Source organism: Talpa occidentalis, unplaced genomic scaffold (assembly GCF_014898055.3).
Source record: "Talpa occidentalis isolate TD23 unplaced genomic scaffold, MPIMG_talOcc4v2.1 talOcc4.9, whole genome shotgun sequence".
Lineage (NCBI taxonomy): Eukaryota > Metazoa > Chordata > Mammalia > Eulipotyphla > Talpidae > Talpa > Talpa occidentalis.
The window spans coordinates 68,954,130-68,975,383 of record NW_023605305.1 but is presented as its reverse complement, the minus strand read 5'-3'; the positions used below and the strand labels follow the sequence as shown (position 1 = coordinate 68,975,383).

General features: G+C 54.4%; 1 protein-coding gene across 11 annotated transcripts; it reads left to right on the top strand.

The window, feature by feature from the left end:
* The first annotated feature begins 5,628 nt into the window (after nucleotides 1–5,628).
* Nucleotides 5,629–21,254, top strand: RNF44 (ring finger protein 44). Of its 11 annotated transcripts, none has more exons than XM_054691102.1 (12): nucleotides 5,632–5,647; nucleotides 13,395–13,556; nucleotides 15,776–15,927; nucleotides 16,116–16,305; nucleotides 16,692–16,859; nucleotides 17,229–17,402; nucleotides 17,477–17,650; nucleotides 17,741–17,865; nucleotides 18,151–18,238; nucleotides 18,326–18,447; nucleotides 18,584–18,683; nucleotides 18,844–21,254. In XM_054691102.1, the coding sequence occupies exons 3-12, from the start codon at nucleotides 15,821–15,823 to the stop codon at nucleotides 18,904–18,906; spliced, it is 1,311 nt and encodes a 436-aa protein (XP_054547077.1). In that variant the 5' UTR covers nucleotides 5,632–5,647; nucleotides 13,395–13,556; nucleotides 15,776–15,820; the 3' UTR covers nucleotides 18,907–21,254. The 11 variants fall into 11 exon arrangements, with proteins under 11 accessions (XP_054547079.1, XP_054547077.1, XP_054547075.1 ...); XM_054691100.1 differs by lacking the exon at nucleotides 5,632–5,647 and adding an exon at nucleotides 7,788–11,187; XM_054691101.1 differs by lacking the exon at nucleotides 5,632–5,647 and adding an exon at nucleotides 11,614–11,994.

The following is a 21,254-nucleotide window of genomic DNA, read 5'->3' as shown; positions in this document are numbered from 1 at the left end:
AACCCAACTCAGTCATAGTCATAAAGATCAATCAGATCGGGCCTCCCTGATGGCACAAGGGGTTAAGACGCAGCACTATGAAGCTACCAGCAGCCACTGCAGCACGAGTTCCATCCCCGGCCAGGAGGTGACCCACATGGCACACGGGGCAGCAAATCTCTCCTGTCTCGCCTGCTGCTCCCCTCAGTGATCCGTCTGTTCTGTTCCCCTCTCTGTCTCTGGTGAATCCTCTCACCCTCCACACCTCTGACCTGTACCCCAGTTCTTGTATGCATACATAAATAAATCTTTAAAAAAAAAAAAAATCAATCAGATCATGCAGTACAGCAACTCACTCAGCAGGGGGCAGGAGATGGAGAGGCGTGCCCATGAGGTAGCAATGCAGATAGACACACATCAGGTTTCCTTTGTAGCCACTGCCTTAGGTGTGTGGTTGTTTCTTACTCTCTTTTTTTTTTTTTAAAATTTTGATCAGAAAGATTTCTCATTGCCTGTCTTTGCCAACAACCTACTATGTGTGTTCACTATGCACTCAGAAATTGATCTAGTTGAAATCATGTCTTTGCTCTGACTGATTTATGACACTGGGTAAGTCATTGCTCTCTGAACTGCCACTTCATCTGCAAACCCCCTCACCCACCATGGACATGGGCTGTGAATTGGGTTCCAAGTTTCCCAGCAGGAAAGGCAAAGAGCAAAATAGGATCCTTTTAAGTCCAGCATCCATCTATTTGAATAAGAAAAGAGAAAGAAAGCTGAGTAATTGCTTCTGAAGCTGAGTATTGCTTCCTACATGACCTGAAGAGCCTGGTTCTTTGGTGGGAAAGCATCCATTCCTCTCTCAGCTTTCCAGTTATCCCTCCTTGTTGCACATGAGTTTGCTTTATTTTATAGCTGAGGGACCAGCCCCATATCAGCCTCCTTGGTGTCTGTAAGAAGCCCTCCACACAACAGAAGTTGGGAACCCAAAAAAAACAAAAATAAAAATTAGGGCCTCCCCGGTGGCGCAGCAGTTGAGCGCTGGGTTGCGAAGCTGCCCGCAGCCTCTGCGGCGCCGGTTCCATCCCCGGCTGCTCCCCGGCCACCAGAGGAGGGTCCCACATGGCGCGCAGACCTCTCCTGCTGCCCGCTGCTCCCCTCAGCAGTGTACCTTGGTCCTTCTGCCTGCTCTGTTCCCCGCTCTGGCTCTGGTGAATTCTCTCACCCTCCCGTGCTTCTGACTGTACCCAGTGCATGTACAAACAAACAAATGAACAAATTAAAAAAAAAAAAACATGCCTCTTTAAAAAAAAAATGAACAATGATCAATGATATAAAAATAAATAATTTTTTAAAAATAAACAAATAAATAAAAATTAATTAATTAAATAAATAAAAAGAAATTGGGAACCCATGAGACCAACTGCCCTCCACTCCTTAGACCCCCGAACCCCTTTTTCAGGGCACATATTCCCTCTAAAGCACTCCTAACAATGGCTATTCTAACATGGCTATTCTCCATGGCTTACATCCTCCCGGGGATGGGGAGTACACTTCCTCCCCAACTGCCCATGTTTTACTGAGTTGAAAGCAGCCCAGCCACTCCCACCACACCTGCCATCTAGGAGCATCAGACCTTGCTTCTTGTTTCTTCCCTGCGACAGCATCTTCCAGAGCCTTCCCTCGGGTTCACCAATCATTCCCCATCACCACCACCACCACAGCTGGGCAGACCTGAGTTCACGACCAATCGTGTTCCTTCCTGGCTGTGTGACCTAAGGGAAGTCTCTCTCCGTCTCTGAGCCTCTCCCTCTCTGAGCCTCAGCTTTCTACAACAGGAGTATACGGAAAATAAAATAATCTGGTGACTGCTTTTTTTTCCACTCCAGTTAGTGAAATTCTGAGATGAAATGTAAATGCCTCTGAACCCTCTAGGAATGTGACCCGATGTCACATGGCCCTTCTGGCTTCCTTGCCATTTCTGTGTTCAATCAATAGATAGGGGCTGAGCACCCACTTTGTGCTAGACACTGTGTTTTGTGCTGGGCACTGGACAGGTTGAGAGTGGCAGGTGAACAGTTCTGCCCCAAAGGGAGAATCTGTGTGAGAGCAGAGTAGGTTAGGCCAAACTGAAAGAAAGGGAAGCCCGGGTAGAGGCAATGTGTACAAAGCCCCGCCTTGGATAGAGTCTGCCCTTTGTGGAACTGAAAGATGCCTGGAACTCAGAGAGCATTTGTTTAAGAGACTGGGTTTCAAAAATGTTTGTCCTTTCAGGCAATGGAATACTATTCATCAATTTAAAAAAAAGACATCCCTGTGTTCATTGCAGGGTAATTCACAACAGTTACGATATGGAGACAACCTAAATGTTCAGTGATGGATGAATGAATAAAGAAAATGTGGAATATATACAGTGGAATATTATTCAACCACAAAAGAATGAAATTCTGCTATTTGCAACAACAGGGATGGACCTTGAAGGCATTATGCTAAGTGAAATAAATTGGACAGTGAAACACTGCATGATTTCACTGATAACATGAAATAAAAAAAAGATACATACAAATAGATTGTAGAAGGATGGTTGCCAGGGGTTGGGGGGTAGGTAGCAGAAATAGGGAGCTGCTGGTTAAAGGATACAGTTATAAGATGAGTAAGTTCCAGAAAGCTAATGTACAGCTTGGTTACTATAGTTAACTATACTGTATCTTATACCTGAAAGCTACTATGAGAATAAATCCTAACCATTATCACCACAGCAAGAATATATTAATTATGCAGATGTTAACTCTATTGTAATAGACATCTTGCAATCTATACATGTATCAAATCATCATGCAGTAGGCCTTAAACTTCCACAATGTTATGTTAATTATAGCTCAAGAAAGCTGGGAGGCCTCCCTGGTGGTGCAGCTGTGAAGCTGTCCTTGGCCTTTGCAGCTCTTTTGATCCCTGGCCAGGTGGTGGAGGGGGTGGGGGGGCAACCCACATGGTGAGGCAGACCTCTTCTGTCTTGCCTGCTGATCCCCTCAGCAGTGTGTTTTGGTACATCTGCCTGTTCTGCTCCCTGCTCTCTGTGGTGAATCTTCTCATCCCCCCCACAACTCTGGACTGTATCCTACTTCTTTTTTGTTTTTTTGGTGGGACCCTCACCGGTGGCCAGGGAATGAACCGGCTCTGCAGAGGCTTCGGGCAGCCTCACAGCCCAGCGCTCAACCGCTGCGTCACCAGGGGAGGCCCCCTATTTCTAAAAAAAAAAAAAAAAAGAAAGAAAGCTAAGAGAAGAGCCTCCCTGGTGGCGCATGGGGTTAAGATGCAGCACTATGAAGCTATCCTCAGCCACTGCAGCACGAATTCAATCCCTGGCCAGGGAGGTGACTCACATAGCACAGCAGCAGACCTCCTGTCTCACCTGCTGCTCCCCTCAGCAGTGTATTTCAGTAGATCTGTGTGTTCTGCTTCTCACTCAGTCTCTGGTGAATCCTCTCATCCGCCCCCTCCTACATCTCTGGCCTGCACCCCAGCTCTGGTATGCATAAATAAGTAAATCTTTTAAAAAAAGAAAGCTGGGAGGGTGGGAAGAAGAGACTACTAATACAAAGACAACAGAATGTAAATCAAAAAGATCACGTGGGGCCTCCCCGGTGGCGCAGCGGTTGAGTGCTGGGTTACGAAGCTGCCCGTAGCCTCTGCAGCGCTGGTTCGATTCCTGGCTGCTCCCCTGCCACTGGAGGAGGGTCCCACATGGCGCGCAGACCTCTCCTGCCGCCCACTGCTCCCCTCAGCACTGTACTTCGGTCCTTCTGCCTGCTCTGCTCCCCGCTCTGGCTCTGGTGAATTCTCTCACCCTCCTGCGCTTCTGACTATACCCAGTGCTTGTATAAATAAATAAATAAATATATTTAAAAAAAAAAAAAAAGATCATGTGGAAGGATGGGGCCTCCCTGGAGGCGCAAGGGGCTAAGCACAGCATTATGAAGCAATACGCAGCCTCTACAGCAGGAGTTCGATCCCTGGCTAGCCAGGGAGAAACCCACATGGTGCAGCAGACCTCTACTGTCTCGCCTGCTGCTCAATCTGCCTGTTCTGTTCCCCACTCTGTCTCTGGTGAATCCTCTCACCCCACCCACACCTCTGGCCTGTACCCCAGCTCTCCTATGCACAGATAAATAAAAATCTTTAAAAAAAAAAAAAAAAAAGATCATGTGGAGGGAAAGAAGGCAGCTTTACACAGTCTGCCAGTCCACTAACACGAAGTTCTGAACAGTTAGACTAACTGGAGTTATAGGAACTAGATCAATAACTATGCCTGGGACAAAATGCGTTGGAGAGGGCCAGAAGAAACTTCCTGGAGTGATGAAAAAAAAAATGTTCTAGATCTTGATGACGGTCTCAGTTATATGAAAGAATACATTTAGGAAAAATTCACTAAGCTATCTGCATAAAACTTCTGCATTTTATTTTATATCTGTAAATTATACCCTCAATTAGACCTTAATGTAGTTCTGATGCGAAAGAAAAAACAGAAGGATGAGCCAGAGAGCAAGCTCTACCTGTCAGGCCTGAGTAGAAATCCGGGACCTTGTCACTTCTCGGAAGAGTGACCCTAGGAAAATCCCTTCATCTCACTATTTCTCAGTTTTCAAATATATGAAACAGAAATGATAATAATTTCCCCTCACTAGGTTGTTAAACTTGAAGGAATAACTACATTAATACTCATTAAGCATTTAGAATATTATTTGGCATATGGCAAGACTTCAACAAATGAAAGCTTTAATAAAATAAACCGGCCTCGATACAGGGGACTTAACCAATCCTCAGGAGAGAAACCAAGTCCAGGACTGAGAAAATACGGGCCTCCAGAAACAGCCTCTGGAAAACAAGGTCCACAGAGACTACAACTCCCGGCACGACTCGGCCGGAGCGGTGCACGCCGGGAGTTGTAGTCCTTGGTGGCCTAACACGCCCAAGGATTGAGACGGGTGGTTCCCCTCAGGTCCAAGCTGGCTCTGGCCATGGGCCTACGTGTCCTCACGCCGCTGCAGTCTCCGATCTCCCAAAGAAGGCATCGTCGCTCCCCCTCGCAGACGAGGAAACTGAGCCTCAGAGAATGGCCTAAAGGAGCGAACCAAGCTCCGCTACCCCTCGAGTCTGTGCTCTTTGTGTAGCGCCTCGCAGCCGTCCAATCCGACGCTGGCGGAGGCTGGGGAGGGGCGGGCGGACAAGCCCTCAGGGAAACGACGGTTTTTTAAATCGACAGGGGGTCGCATTATTTCCCCCAGTTTCACAGGCGAGGAAACGGAGTCGCCGCGCCTCCCCGGTCACGTGGGAGCAAGCGCGGGGCCGGAGGCGCGGGCCGCGGGCGCCTGGCCCTGGCGCCGGGGCCGCCGGGGCCGGGGGGGCGTGGCTGGGGACGGCCCGCCCCGCCCCTCGCGCCCGCCGCTCCCGCGCGCTTGGTGCCGTCCAGGTGGTTCCACCCGCGAGCGGGCGCGGGGTGAAGCTGCGCAGCCGGCGTGGGCCCCCTGCGCGCGCCCGGGCGCTGAGGTCCGCGGACGGTTCCACCGCGTGGGGCCAGAGGGGGGCCGCAGCGGGACCCAGACCCCGGGCTGCAGCGGGAGCGACGCGCCGGCCGCCCGGTGGGGGTGGAGCCCCGCCGCGGCCCCAGGTAACGCCCGGCGACCCTGCGCCGTGCGCCCCAGGCGCGGGGCCAACGAGGACGGAGCGAAAGGGGGCGACCGCGGGCTGGCGGAGTAGCGCAGGGACTCCCCGCTGGGCCTCTGTCGGCGTCCGCAGGGCCGGCGCTCTCTGTCCGGGAGCCGGAGCCTCCGCTCGTCCGTCCGCCCGCTAGGTCCGAGCGTCCCGCTTCGGGGAGCCCCCGGGAATTTTAAGTTACATTGTGCCTCGCGCATGCCCCGATCGCACTCCCCGGCAGGTTGGGGCTTCAGCTGGGGGCCAGGCGCCCGGGACTGAGAGCCGAAGAGGCCCTGCAGTACTTTGGCCTCATCGCGGCGGTCCCAAACATTTTACCAGCGCTCCTGGGGCAGCCGCCGGGGAGCCAGAGCGGCCCGGGCACTGCCGGGGAGCGGCCGGGGGTCCGGGGAACAGACCATGGCGCCGCCGTTACTGCTTTCAGGATGTCGGAACGCCGGGGTGTCCAGAGAGCGTCTGTTTCTTGCCCAAGGTCACACCGCTTCCGTTGCTTGAGGGTTACTAAGCCAGAGTCGAGCTGCTTGGGGCCGGGAAGGCGGTGGGGACTAGAAGAGTAGTAGGAAGCTAGCCCCCTGCTAGGGGGAGACACTTAAGATGGAGGGGAAATGGGGAATTAGGTTGGCTGCTTTTCCCAGGATCAGCCAGGTGCTGCACTCCTGCAGTCCCCGGTTTTTGCAGACCCTGGGGGTTCCTCTGGTGAGTGCTGCAGGCGGGAGGGAGTCAGAAATGGGAGGTCCTCCCAGTGCCATACACACAGCGGGCAAACACCCAAGTGCAGACCCAGAAGGTCAGGTAGATACCACCGACCATGCATACTTAGGAGCCATAATTTATTCACTGAGATACAGCTACTTGCATCCCCATTTGACACCTGGACTAATTGAGTCTACAAAGGTGCTGTCTTCCTCAAGGTCACAGAGCTAGTTCCAGGCAGAGCCAGGGTCCTTGCCCAGGCAGCTGGTTTCAGAGGGTCTTTATTTAGCCATCTCTATTCTAGCTCCCTCAGTAACTATAGGAGATGCAGCCGTAGTGCTGCACCCACCAAGTGCTCAGTAAGCCTCCTTGGTCACTACGGTGATGCCTATGCTGGCTACAAAGGTAGAGTAAGGCCAACTTTCTGACCTGGAGCCCCAAATACTGCAGACCTGAGCCCCAGCCCAGGGACCACCTTTCCAGACACCCAGCTCTCTGCACAAACATAGCTGCTGCATTTTAGAGGAGTCAAAGCCTCAGCTGTGCTTGTGGTGGGTGCGAGGGTGTTCAGGCCTCTTGGGAGCAGAGGATTTGGCCTCTAAGTGGCCTGTCAACCCCCACCCTGCGGCTTTATGGTAGCCCAGAGCTTTGTGCCCTGAGCTAGCTCTACCAGGCCAAGCTATGTATCCCCGGGTGGTCTCTCGATCTCTGTGTTCTGCCATTGGGGGAGTTTACTGGGTCCTGTCTCTTTGGAGGAGGGTTTGAAAGATCTTAGGAGAAAAGAATGGGGTACTTTCTGAGCCTGAGGAGAGGAGGGAGGTAGCCAGCAGCTAATGTTGGGTGGGCAGCTAGAGCAAGGCCCAGCTCCAGCAGAAACCCATGACCCTGCCTCCTTCCTCCCAGAGTGAAGTCCCTCCTATCTCTTGCAGAAGAGACTGGAATAGGTACTGGAATGCAGCACCCAGTGTTTTGCATTTGGAGGGACCAGCATTAGGATTTTTCTGCCTCTTAATGGGATCTGGAGCCAATCACCTATCCCTGAGCCTCCACGGGCTCCTGTTGTGCCCAGATACCTGTATTTTTAATTATTGAGCAACCTTTGGGGACCCTGTGTTGGCGTTTGCATTGCATGAACCAAACTTAATGTGAGATTAGAATGGTGTTCCAGGTCTACTCCATGGTGAGTGGCTGTGTGACCGTGGGTGAGTTGTCTCCCCTTTGGCCCAAGTTTCCTTATCTGTAAAATGGAGCAAAATCATACTGAGCTCTTTAGGGCCATTGGACCAGTGAGATGATCAAGACAGAACAGTGAGATTACCAAGACTTTGCAGGAGACCCTAGAGCCCTGATCCCTCCAGAGAACCTCAGGGAAGATACCTGGGCAAGGGTGAGTCCCCACCCACCCACCCCCGTTGTTTCTGGAGCCCACTAGGCCACACTACCAGGATCTGTGGGGGAGGGAAGTCACTTCCTGAGTCTTCTTGTCAGGTGAAAGGACCAGAACCTGCTTCAAGGGGGTGGAGCCAAAGCATGTGATGAGACACACAGTAGGTGTGCAGGCCACATCCCCTCATTAAGGTTCCCACACAAAATATTTGTTGGTGTGGGCCTCCCCTGGTGGCGCAACGGTTGAGTGCTGTGCTGCGAGGCTGCCTGCAGCCTCTGCAGCACCGGTTCGTTCCCCGGCCGCCGGCGAGGGTCCCACCAAAAGAAAAAAAATAATTTGTTGGTGAATCTAAGAGGGAATTCATAGGAGAGTCCAGATTTCTGGCTTCTCTGGAAAACATAATAAAACAGACTCCTTCCTATTTATTTCAGTGATCCTGCCTGTGCCCCGGGGAAGGTTTTGTAGATCAGGCTGTGGTATTATTGGCCCCTGCCCTGGGGGGGATTATGAGAGTCTGTTGATTTACTAAAGGCTTCCCAAAACATTGAACCCAAAGGTCCTGCAGCAGAGAAGACTACAGCGATTTCCTAGCCCTGTAGGATCAGAGGTGAGAGTCAAACCCAGAACCCCTTCTTCAGGCATCTACCACCTACCATGAGCCAGGCCCTGCTGCCCCTGCCCCACCCCCTCACCCCCAGCAGTCCCATAGAGATAGCCTTTTGCTGTCTGATGCAGTGTGCTAGCCACCCGATGTGCACTGGGGATGCCTGAGCAGCTCGCTGCCAGGAGACAGGTCAGCCAAGGCTCAGGAAGTTGTCTGTGAGTTCAGTCCCCAAGATTGAGCAGGGTTTTGCTAGAGGTGAGTAGAGGATGTTGAGGATATTTTAGGCAGACAAAATGGTATTTGGACACTTGGTGTCTTCAAAGTATGTAACTGGTGGCTGAGGGTGGGGAGTGGTAAGGTGTTCTCACTGTATCCCCTCTCTGAGGCTGGTTATCCTGTGGTGTCTGCCTTTCAGGGAAGTTGGCTTTCAATCAGTACACTAAAAATACTGAATCCCTTCAAGCCATAATGGGACTGTGACAAGGCTGGGTCATGAAGTGAAAGTCAGGGTGCCTCTAGCCCAGAGTTCAGAGATGGGGGGCTCAATATAGTCTGAACACATCCCAGATTCCAATAAGAGGTTAGATGGGAGCTGTCTCAACGTATAGAGAAGAGGAATAGATTGATAGGAAGAAAAAGGACATCACAGGCAGGGCATCCAGTTGTGCAAAGGCAGGAAGTTTGCAGATGTGGAAAGCCACAGGGAGCACAACCAGGGTTGTAAGAGGGAGGCTGGAGAGATGAACCTGAGAAATTAAGTGGGGGAAGCTTGTTAAGTGCATCCCAGAAAGCCGGGCAGTAAAGTCTGCAAGTATCCTGACACTGGCAAGCAGGGTGCGGTCTTAACAGTCTAGGCACCTTCATTGTGGGAAGGGCTTTCTAATTGACAGTGGGAAAAATAAAAGATGGGATGGGACATAGAAGGGAGAGCTGATAAGGAGATGGCATCATCCTGTATGTCCCCACTTTTTCTCATGCATATGGTTTTAACTGATGGATAGAACTTGGCATTCCAGGTAACATTTTTTTTTTTTATGCATACAAGGATTGGGGTACAGGCCAGAGGTGTGGTGGGTGAGAGGATTCACCAGAGACAGAGTGGGGAACAGAACAGGCAGACTGACTGAAATGCTGAAGGGAGCTGCCGGCAAAGCAGCAGAGGTCTGCTGCGCCATGTGGGGAGCTCCCTGGCCAGCTGGGGATTGAACTGGTGCTGCAGAGGCTGCGGATAGCTTCACAGTGCTGTACTTAACCCCTTGCACCACAAGGGAGGCCCTCCAAGTAACATTCTGTATAGCGTTACATCATGAACTTGATCTGTTCTTAGAGATCTGCCAGCCACCCCTGGGCACCACCTGCAGACATTGTGTTGCTAGCCACACAGCCAAAGTGCCCTGTCATATTGTTACTGGCTGAAACAACACTTCCATGTGTCTATTCCCCAAACTTCCTTGTGGAATGTTTCCATTGGATATCCATCTTGAAGGGGGATTTCTGACTCTGCGAAAACAGAAAAGTTTTTATGGCATAAGACTTAATACATACACTTTTACAGTAATTCTCTTTAGAATTTTTATTAGTTTATACCACATAGGTTTTTCTTTTTAAAGAGAAAAGGCATATACAATAAAATCTATCCTCCTGACATAGTGCTCTCTTCTAGTTCTCCTCAGCACAATTGTTAAGCAGCTTCCTGTATATCCTTCCAAAAATATTCTATGCAGACACTGTATATAGCCAGTTTAAAAATTTTTGATATACTGTTAAACTATTCAGCGTTTTGCTTTCAATTTTATTTTTAAATTTGGGATTATGAAATATACCAAAGAAGCACCCTCTCCCTTCCCTTCCCCGCAGTAGCCCACCCTGTGGGTTTAACATGTTAACATTATGCACGGGCATCTTTTTTAAGGCTTTCCGGAAATTATCCCTGTGTCATTTCAGCGCCATACAGATAAGGGCAGTTAGTTCTCAGTTATAGGCACGCATCATTCTTTATTCGGCCTGTTCCAGATCTTGTAAATTTAGGATATTGCTGATTTTTCGTTCCTTTTTTGCTTATATAATTGATGTGTAGGTAATACTCCACGTTTTCTAATGTGTGACTGGGGAGGCGCTGAGGCAAGAGCGAGGCTGGGATTGGGCTTGGGTTCGGATGCCCGCTCAGCTTACTGCCTAGCTGCGTGTGGTGCGGGTGGGTAATGCCGCACTGATCCTCTCTACCCGTCTGTAAAATGGGCCGGCTGAAGTAATCCCTTCTCCCGCAGCCGCTGGGGAGAATACGGCTCAAAACTAAGGATTTCCTGGGTTTAGTTCCCAGGCCCCCCGGGGGAAGGGCTCTCCGCGCAGACTGCAGCCCTAGGGCCCCCCGCGCGCCGAGAGCGCAGGACACCTGCCGCTCCAGCTTCCAACTGTTCCCCGCGCCTTTCTCCGGCCACGCTGGGGGCGGGGCGGCGAGGTATCTCTGTGACGCCAGCGCGCAGCGGACCAATCCCTCAGCGGGGCAGGCGTTAGCTCCTTTGCATGGGTCGCCCGCCATTGGTCCGTTGAGCAACCCAGGGCGTCCCAACTTTTTAAAGCCGCCGCGTAGTATAAACAAGGTGTTGCGGGGCTGCAGGGCCATGATGTCATCGCGGCGCTGTAGCTCTTGGGGCTGACGTCATCTCCAGGAGGTTGCCGAGCCTCGGCTGTTAAGAACCATCCTAACCACTCGGACTGCTTAAGAGGCCGCCGCTGCCCCGTCGAAGGTCAGCCCCGTTGCACTTCACTGTCCCTGGCGGCGCCCAGTCCCCGAGGAGTGGACCATGACACAGTAAGTCCGGGCTGCGGCTCTCCCGGCGCAACCCATTTCTCCGGCAGGGAAACTGAGCTTTAGAGACGCGAGTGGTTCGCCAGTTTGCATAGCAAGTGCGAATTGCAGCCGATTCGTCTTGTACAGCCCGGGGTCTCCCATCTTTAGGTCTAACTATGCGGCCCCGCCCCTTCCTTATGCTTGTGGCTGCGGTCACTTTAAGTGAAAGATGGGGGCGAGATTTTTTTTTAAATCTGCTTTCCAAGATGGCGGCTTTGCCCGTCACGTGCCTAGTCGCAGCGCGTGATTGGCTCTTGGGGTCCCGCGGGGCGGGGCCGCTGCGGGCAGCCTCTTGCTACTGTTTGCCGGAACCTCCGAGCGCGCCCCCGCGAACCTCCCCCCTCTCCGCCCGGCGCGCCCCCGCGAGCCCCCCTCCCGCCCCGCGCGCGACCCCGCCGCTTCGAATGTTGTGAATCAAATGTGGGGTTTGTTACATTCCGCTGCCGCCGCGGACAGTTCTTAAAGGGCCAGCCGCCGGCAGCTGCGCAAACCCGACCGCGTCCTGCGCCGCCTCCCGCTCCCTGAGAGCCGGGCGGAGAGAGGCCGACCGCGCGCGGGCCTCGCGAGGTAGACGCCGTCCGACGGACAACAAAGAGCGGGCCCCGGAAGGAGCCGGCTGCCCCCAGAGCGGGGGTGGGGGGGAGCGCATTGTTCCGCAGGGCGGGGGCTCTTAAAGGGTCCTGGCCGCCGCGACCCTCCCCAGCCCCTGCCCAGCCGGGCCGGCTCAGACCGCGAACAAAGGCGTCGGCGTGTGGCCGGCGGCCGGAGGTGAGTCGGCGCCGGGGCCCAGCCCCGCATTTCCGCACCCCGGGGCCTGCGCCTCCCCCGGGGCTGGGCCCTCGCAGCTCCGCAGGGGTTAACCACTGGCGGTCCGGGGTGGGGGGGCGGCGAGCCTGCTAGAATCGGGGGGTCCCCCTTCCCCACCCCCCGCCCCGGCGCCCCCGAGAGCCGGCCGGGCCTCCCTTCTCCGCGGCCGAGAACTGCGGTTGGAGGGCCGGGAGCCGCCCCCTCCCCCCGCCGCCGCCACTTCCTTTGTTGTTGCTTTTGTCTCACGCCGAGCACATGGTCCGGGATCCGCGGCTCTTAAAGTCACAGCGCTCCGGCCCCGGCGCCGCGGGCTGCTCGCCCGCCCCCGGGCCGCCCCGAGTGCTGCACAGAAGCCTGGGATGGGAAAGGGGGGGTCTGGTGTCTGCACCGCGGCCCCCCACTGCCGGGGGCTGGTGGGTGAGGAGGCCCCCGCAACCTGAGTCTGGCTCGCCTTGAGTAGGTGCCTGCCCCATAGGGACGCTGGTCTCCTTGCCCACTGCTGCGGTCGCCTGGCTGCTGCTTGTCTCTTGGCTGTATTTGGGCTCTCTGAGGAGGAGAGATTTCCACCCCCACTTAACAGTTGTGGCAACTGAGGCTCACAGAAGGGAAGAGATTTCCTTGACCAAGGTCATCCAGGGAGTCTGGACCGTCCGAGGACTCCTACCTCCGAACCCGGTGGTCCAGCCCCCTGTGGGCTCCAGATGCCACTCTGGGGAGATCCTCTTGCTCACCAAGCAGTGCTGGGCCCAGCCTGCCTCTCTGGTGAAGGACGGGGTAGGGGAGTGGGGAGGGAATCTTATCTTGCTTTTAGTCTTCTCTTGTACCCAGCGGCTGACTGCCCATCTGCAAAACAGCCGTTTCTGCAAACATCCCTGAAACCCAGGTGACTTGGACTAGAACCAGGTAGTTGCTTGGGGCTCTAGAAATAAAAGTTGGCTGCCTCCTGGGAGAGGGGGTGGATACCTGCTTCCAGACGGGGTTGGGTTTAGGGATGGTACCTGAAAACCCAGTTACACAAACCGCATTGAGTCCTGAGCACAGGAAAGGTGTGGAAGGTAGAGCAGTTAGGGGGAGGGCTCCCGGCCACCCTTGCTTGTTTGACCTTGAGCAGGTTACTGGTTGCTTCTCTTCATAATCACACTGATCGCAGGTGATTGAAAGAGAAAACTGTCAGGTCTCCTGTAGGACCTGGAAAAGAGCTGGGATTACAGTTAGGTTAGTTAGGGTTAAGTTGAAGCTCACTAATGAGAGAGTCAAGGTTTTGAGAATCTGTGCCTAGGGCACTAGCCAGGACCAGGTAGTCCATCCCTGTCTGACTTTATGGCCTACACGAAGTTATTTTCATTCTCTTGGGTCTCAAGTTTCCTCAGCTGTGAAGTAGATCTGTCCCCTATGTGCCATCTCTGGTCTTCGGAGAACTTCAAGAAGCAGGCACTCCTCCCTGCCAGCTGGGATATTCCCCAGGACATCATATTTCCCTGCTGTGCCTTGCAGAATTTGAAGTGCCACCTGATTTTTGCTTGGTAGGTGGTGATGGGGGTCAACCTATATTTTTTAACACTGACCAAACATACACACCCAAGTGAATTGCCTTTGTAAGTCAAATGCGGGGCCTTTTTTGAGTATTTTTTGCCTGTTCACTGGGAGGTGTCATTGGGTGTTCCCATTTTACAGATGAAGCTGAGACACTAAAGACAGTGTGCCCCCCAAGACTGACCGGAAATCAGGGTGTCATGTGTAAGAATGCAGAGGTGGGTGCTGTCACCTTTGGCACCATCACGCACAGCAGCAGGCAATCTTGTGTCTGCTGGCCTGGCTTCCTGGCTTCTTGTCATTTCCCTTTTCTTAAAAGTGGGTACCTTTGAAGGGGCTGGCTCAGAACTGAGCCTGGACTGCCCCCCTGAGCCATGGCACTGTCCAAGGCCAGTCACTTCACTTCTTTAAGTGTTAGTGTCGTGCTTCTGAGAATTGCTGTAAGGACTCATGGAGGTGGCACAGGGCAAGGATTGCAGTTTTTATTACTATGCCTCGTCAGTAGAACTAGGATCTCTGGGATCAGAGCAGGGGTCCCCAAGACTTGGCCGTGCTATAGAAACTAATGGGGAATTTGGTAAACATCTAGGTGCCCTTATTTCCCACACCTTCAAAGATTGTGATCCAGAGGGGCCAGGTATCTGTTTCAGTTAGTGGTGCCTTTTCCTGAGTCTCCCTTAACCCTTGTTCGTTGGCTTGTCAGCAGGAATCAAAAGCTGTGTGACTGTACAGCTTGTTCACACCAGGAGACACAGACAAATGATGGGCAGGCAGGGAATGGGCCTGGGGTAGCCTGGAGTGAAAACTCCTACTCCCTTTGGGGGGTAGCATAGGGGAAAAGTAGAAATGAGCACTGGGAGACCCTGGTCTCCCAAAAATCAGGCACCATATTTTTTTCTGCCTGTTGTTTTTTTTTTTTTTTTTTTAATCCCCACAGAAAAAGCCAGATATTTATATAATCTCCAATTTTTATTCATTGGCACTAATTTTGCTGCTGCTGACTGTGGCCTTCAACGTGTAGATTAACTTGCCAGTGTATTCAGCACATCACACCTGCGCTGTGCTGGTCATAAGGTGTCTGTGGGCCCTGCCCACCCCTGTGGCAAGTGCTGGAGCCCAGGTTTGGCAGAAGTGTGAATTCTAGCTCTGGCACTTCCTGGCTGTGGCCTTGGCCCTGCGCCATCATAACAAGCCGAGAAGTGCCTCCCTTGCTTGCTCATGTAGGGTTGGACCCGTGCATGTAAAGCCTGGCACAGAGGAAATGCTTCTTGCTGCTTCTGGCAGGAAGGAACAGGTGTTGGGGAACAGTCATAGCCCCCTGACTGTGTCAACAGAGAGGCGACACCTCAAGCTGGGTGGGAGGACACATGGGAGTCTGGTTAGATTGAGGCTGGGGGGAGGCTCCCTGGGGCAGGAGCAGCAAAGGACTAGTCCTTTTGATGTGCTCCTCAGCTTTGCAGGGCCTGACAGGTTCCAGAGCTTCCTTGCTGGTGCCTCCTCCCAACCTCCAGAATTAATGAATGGTCCCACCTTCCCCATTCTGGGCCCCAGCTCCTAGCCAGGGCTGTGCCCCATTCCCACTCAGTTTCCTCTCTCAGGTTCTTGCTTCCCTTTTTTCTTAGCAACCTCACCTCCCACTTGGGGGCAAAGTTGGGCCTCCAGAGCCAGGGACTGTGTGCCAGACCTACCCATCCAGCAATGGGAGACCTTGGTCTCCCAAATTGAACACTTGGGCAAATCCCCACCTCTCACAGTCTCAGTTTCCTCTTCTGTGAAATGGAACTCCTTGAAGAGTAAATGAGTCACGCTTGGTAGATAATGGGAATGAGTTCTAGAAAGAAAGAGTACTGACTGGCAGCTCCCAAGGACAGGAACGGGCTTGGAATTCCCCCTGAACCAAGAAGATGAAAGGAAGGAAGCCAGGGCTCCCCAGCTGCCTGGAGACCCCACTAGAACAACCTGGCACACAAGCAAAGCTGGCCAGCCCTCTGAAGTCATCACGACCCCAAGAAAGGATTTGATCCGATTTCACAGAGCAGGAAAATGAAGCCTAAATTCTCTGCAGTCCAAGCCTCACTGTTCGATTAGCCCTGCGCCCCGGTGACCAGGAGAGGGCCAGGCTATAGAGGTTTGATTCTGCCTGCCTACCTGTAATGGGCAAGAGACTGAACTTCTCTTACCTCAGTTTCTTCCTCTGTTTTTCTCCTAGGGTTGGGAGCCCCGGCCTAGCCCCTCCACCCCTCTGTCACCCCTGATGCGACCATGGGCTCTGGCGGTGACTAGGTGGCCACCCTCTACTCCTGTGGGTCAGCGGAGATTCTCTGCAGGACCCGGCAGCACTCTGGGCCAGCCCTGGGGAAGGTAGGAAGGAACCTCCCAGTCCAGCAGAGGCCAGAACCTCAACACAGAGGCTGTCAGCTTGGGTGGGGTCCAGGGAGCAGAACACAGGGCTCTGAGCTGTCTCCCCAGTGGGTAATGACCTTGACTCTTCATGCTCTGTGAGTGAGTGACCCCTGCAGTCCTACTGGGGCCTCCTCTCTGTGGTGCAGCCCCGGCCGCGAGGGCCCCCTGGCCAGCCCGCCTGCCCAGGATGAGCGCTTACCCTCCCAGCAGCCGCCACCCCGACCATCACATCTCCCCGTAGAGGAGCACCGAGCCTCGGCTCCTGCCGGCAGGAGCCCCCGAATGCTGCACCCAACCTCCCAACAGAGCCCGTTCATGGTTGATCTCCACGAGCAGGTAGGCGGAACGCCCTCCACCCTCATTGTGCTGCCCCCCAGCTTCTGGCAAAGCCATCTGAGGAGCAGAGGTGGCAAACTCCTGTTTTCCCCTTGCCTAACCCACTGCCTGTTCAGGGAGAGGAAATTAGGCCTGTTTTACAGGTTGGTAAATTGAATCCAGAGAAGGCCTCTTCCCTGAGGCCGCACAGTGAATGACTGGCAGGACTGGAAGCCCTCCCAGGTTACAAAAGGTTCTCTGTGCCCCCTGGGGCCTGGGGTAGAGGGACAGGACTTGCATCTAGGTGGGTTCCAGCTAGAGAAAAGAAGGAAGCCAAACCCAAGGAACTTCTCACCTGAGGCCAAGCTTCCTCCCTGCAGTTCCCCTGGGTTTCTCTCCAACTACAGGTGCACCAGGGACCCGTCCCTCTGTCCTACACAGTCACCACAGTGACGACCCAAGGCTTCCCCTTGCCTGCAGGCCAACACATCCCTGGCTGCAGTGCCCAGCAGCTCCCAGCATGCTCCGTGATGTTCAGTGGGCAGCACTACCCCCTCTGCTGCCTCCCACCCCCGGTGAGTGAGTGCGTGCCTCCAGCCAAAAGCTCCAGCACAGGGCAGCAGCAGAATGCAGCCAAGTTTTGCATACCCACCCTGCCTAGCAGACCACACCTGGCTGCAAGCCTCAGCCCTGCCCAGAAAAGACTGCGTTCACCTATGGTGAGAGGGCATTTCCAGTGCCGAGACCTCCCTGGACCCAGCACTTGCAGTTTGGAGTCAGGACTGTGGGCCTTTAAACTCCAGACCCTGGAGTTGGGGGGTGGTGTTCAATGAGGGGGCGGGGCGCCCTGTGCCTGATGGAATGGCTCCTGACCCTTGTCACAAGCACAGACTCAGCCCCAAGCCTAGGAGACCTTCTCCAATCCCCGCCCCCTCTCTTGGCAGCTGATCCAGGCGTGTACCATGCAGCAGCTCCCTGTGCCCTATCAGGCCTACCCCCACCTCATCTCCAGTGACCACTACATCCTGCACCCCCCACCGCCAGCCCCACACCCCCAGCCTGCCCACATGGCACCTCTTGGACAGTTTGTGTCGCTGCAAACCCAGCACCCACGTATGGTAAGTCTGGGTGATGCTAGAGGGGATGGCATGGGGAGCCAGGGCCCAGGGGCTGCCCCTGACACTGACTCCAGGGCACCCAACCCTGTCTCTTCCAGCCCCTGCAGCGGCTAGATAATGATGTGGATCTGCGGGGGGACCAGCACCCCCTGGGGAGCTTCACCTACTCCACCTCTGCACCGGGCCCAGCCCTGCCCCTGCACTACCTGCCCCACGATCCACTGCATCAGGAGCTGTCCTTCGGTGTGGTGAGTGCTGCGCCCCTGCCCCACACCCCACAGTCCGGAGCCGTTGGAGACTGGTTGGCTGTTGACCTGCCCCTGGCCCCCCTCTCACAGCCGTATTCCCATATGATGCCACGGAGACTGAGCACCCAGAGATACCGCCTGCAACAGCCGCTGCCCCCACCACCCCCGCCGCCGCCCCCACCACCATATTACCCCAGCTTCCTGCCCTACTTCCTGTAAGTACCATTTCTTCTGCCCCAGAACCACAGACCTCTGTACTCCTAGGGCCCCAGTGGTTAGTCCTAAACACAGCTCCCTGGGGTTCCCAGGGCCTCTCAAGCCATCTGTCATCCCCATAAACCACCAACACCCACCAGCAGGTTCCCTGCTCTCCTACAACCTCCTGAGCTAACACCAGGGTGCACGGTGAATGGTGCAGAGTTCTGGACTTTGTTTGCATGAAGAGAGCAGCTCTGCACACCTACTGACTTGACCCTGGGCCCCCATGCCTGTCTCTCTAGCTCGATGCTGCCAATGTCACCAACAGCAATGGGGCCCACCATCAGTCTGGACCTTGACGTGGATGACGTGGAGATGGAGAACTATGAGGTCCCAGGGAGCCCCGTCCTGGGAGGTGGGGACTGGGGGCACTCTGGCCCTGGGCACTGCTGACCCTCCCCTCCTGCCCCTGTCCAGGCCCTCCTGAACCTGGCAGAGCGGCTGGGAGACGCCAAGCCCCGAGGCCTCACCAAAGCGGACATTGAGCAGCTTCCGTCCTACCGCTTCAACCCAGATGGTCACCAGTCGGAGCAGACCCTGTGAGTGCCAGGCTCCAGCTTGTGCCCCCCCGTGATGGGCTGCGAAGGGCCCCCTCTTCCAGGGAGACTCTGCTTTATGATGAGCAGCCTTCCCTCAGCTGTCAGAGACAAGGTGACCCTCTGTGCCTCCTCCCAGGTGTGTCGTCTGCTTCAGCGACTTCGAGGCGAGGCAGCTGCTCCGAGTTCTCCCTTGCAACCACGAATTCCACACCAAGTGTGTCGACAAGTGGTTGAAGGTAACATGACCCCAGGGGCTCCCAGGTGTTGCGTGGGTATAGGGGGGTATCCTCATCTTTGTCAGCGCTGGCTCCATTCAGGGGCCAGGTCCCCACAGGTGGCAGTGTTGTATTGGGTGGGGGATGTGAGTGGAGCCTGACGTTGGCTGCTCCCCCCCAGGCCAACCGGACCTGTCCCATTTGCCGGGCTGATGCCTCCGAGGTGCCCAGGGAGGCTGAGTGAGGCCCCACAACTGTCCAGGAGAACCCTGTCCGAAGCTCTGGAAACTCGGGGGGGGACCCAGGGAGGATGGGGAGGGAGTGACCCAGGCCTGCCCCATCGTTCTCACCTGCATCTCCAGAGCTGGTGCCAGGGTCAGCCCCAAGAGAAGCCCCTGCAATAAGCCCCTGCACTTGCCAAGCTCCAAAGACTCCTTCCCCCATCTGCCTGCCAGTCCGCCTGCCACGGAGCTGCCTGAGTGTCCCCAACTCGGTCTCCTTCCTGTTTGCCCTTGGGTCCACCTCTTTCCTGCCGGCACTGGGAGCCAGGGGTCCATTCCCCCAGTGCAGTTGGTGGGTCCTTGGCCCCGGGCTGGGCAAACGGGGCACAGTCCTGGGTAGCCTGGTCTCTAGCACTGAAGTGTTATCCCATCTGCCCAGGTGGCACGGACGGGCATGCAGCGAGACAGTGGCACGAGGCCATCTTGAGCCCCAGGCCCGGGTCCTCCTGCCTTGATCCCAGACAGACTCAGGCAGCCAGCCCAGCCCAGGCTGCAGTGAAGGGGGTCAGTCTGGTTCCCAGGAGGACTCTTACCCCAGGCACAACATTCCAGCCCCACCCCCAGGCTGGAGGGTGTCAGAGCCAGCCTCCCAAGCACATGGGAGACAGACCCTGAGCTGGGGCGGCACAGATCCTGAGGGGGCCTGCGCCGTGCCAGGAAGAGTGACCTGTGTTCTAGTGGCCACCCCCTGCTGGTGGCGGGGGCCAGACCCATGTCCAATCTCCCCTCTGTCGTTTTGCATGAATGTGAGGAGCAGCAGTTTTTGCTTATTCATTTGGCCCAAAATCGCGTGTAGGATTTGGGGGTGTGGATTTTTAAAACAATTTGTTTTCTTCTGGTTTAATGGGGGGAGGGGGTCTAGGGACCAACTAGGACCGAGTACCCAGGGGGCAGGAACTGGTCCTGTGGTGCCGCCTGGTTTGCATGCGCGTGGCTGGGCTGGACCAGGCGGCTGGTGGTCACGGTTGGGGTTGGGGGGGCGCTCTGTGCTCAGCTGATAACTGCCATGCACTGTACTGCACACGTCCCCAGAGCCTACCGGGACCGTACGCTTTTCAGGGCATTTATCCCTCTCCAGCCAGGGCCTGTCTCCCACCTGCCTGGGTGAGTCTCCTCCAAGGAAGTCCCAAGAGGGCAGGGACCAGGGAGGGCATGGACCCCACTTCCGGGGGTCCCCTCCCAGCCTGAACCCTGCTCTCCAGGCCTGGAGGAACCCCCCCCCCCCCGCCCCCATAGGGTCTGGCTGAGCTCCCTCTTCCTCCCCGGTCCTATTCCTTGCCTTTCCTATCCCCAGCTGGGGTTGCTGCCCTGAACGAACCGCGTGTGGGGCCGGCACATCCTAGCAGGCAGCCCCTGGCGCCTGCTGCCTCAGGGATGCTCCAACCACCCTCGTTCTCCCGTAGCGCCCTGGCTCCCTGCCTCTTCCTAGCCTGCCATGGGGCCCCATCAGCCCGGCCCCACCCCCATGGAGAACCCAAAGTCTTACTGTATATAACTCCAGGTGACGTTTCTATATTTATAGCAGTGTTGAAACCCCACATGTTTTACACAGAACCACCCTCTCCCACCCCCCTCCCTCTCCCTCCCCAACAAAAGGTTTTCAAAACCCTTACGGTTCCTGGGGCAGGCGGAAACAGGCTCACGGATTGCGTGTCGGCTGCAGCCATGGTTCCAACAAGCAGCTATGGGGGGAAACACAACATTTAAAAAAAAAATCATTAAAAAAAAAGATTTATGAAACAATTACTTAGGATGTTTGTGATTTGCCGACCTTGCTATAGATGCCATGTTACCAATGATTTCCTGTGGTGGGGGCTTGTCATTGTTTACTCTTTTATTTACCAACTTCTGGCCTAGGCATGACAGTGGACACCATCCCCCAGCCCTGGCTGGGCCCAGCACCTGTGTTCTGTGTTAGGAAGGTTTTATATATATATAATTACATATATATATGTGTGTGTATATATATGTAATTTTGGGGGGCCCTGTTCCTTGCACATTTTACAGTTACCTCATTTTTTCCCATGTATGTATTTGAGAAAATGCTAATATATAGAGAAAAAAAAAAGGTTCTTAAAGCTTAAATGTGTGGTTTTTTCCATTCCATTGGATTCACATTGGTTTGTAGCATTTAACATAACTAGTATGTTGTATTATATATATGTGTATACTGATTGAAATTTTTAACAGATTTGTACTTTTTTTAAAATGAAAGTTGCTAGTTCTGCTTGACCAAGTAGTGCAATCATTATTTTTTTTAATATTGTTGCTGATTTCAGAGGGATATTCACTAATAAATGTATGACGTATA

Excerpts from the sequence above, each read along its gene's own strand:
- RNF44 (XM_054691104.1), top strand. The coding sequence starts at position 15,821 with ATGCGACCATGGGCTCTGGCGGTGACTAGGTGGCCACCCTCTACTCCT. Across the intron at positions 18,239-18,325 it reads TGGAGATGGAGAACTATGAG|GCCCTCCTGAACCTGGCAGA; the intron begins GTCCCAGGGAGC and ends GCCCCTGTCCAG. Across the intron at positions 18,684-18,843 it reads GTGTCGACAAGTGGTTGAAG|GCCAACCGGACCTGTCCCAT; the intron begins GTAACATGACCC and ends GCTCCCCCCCAG.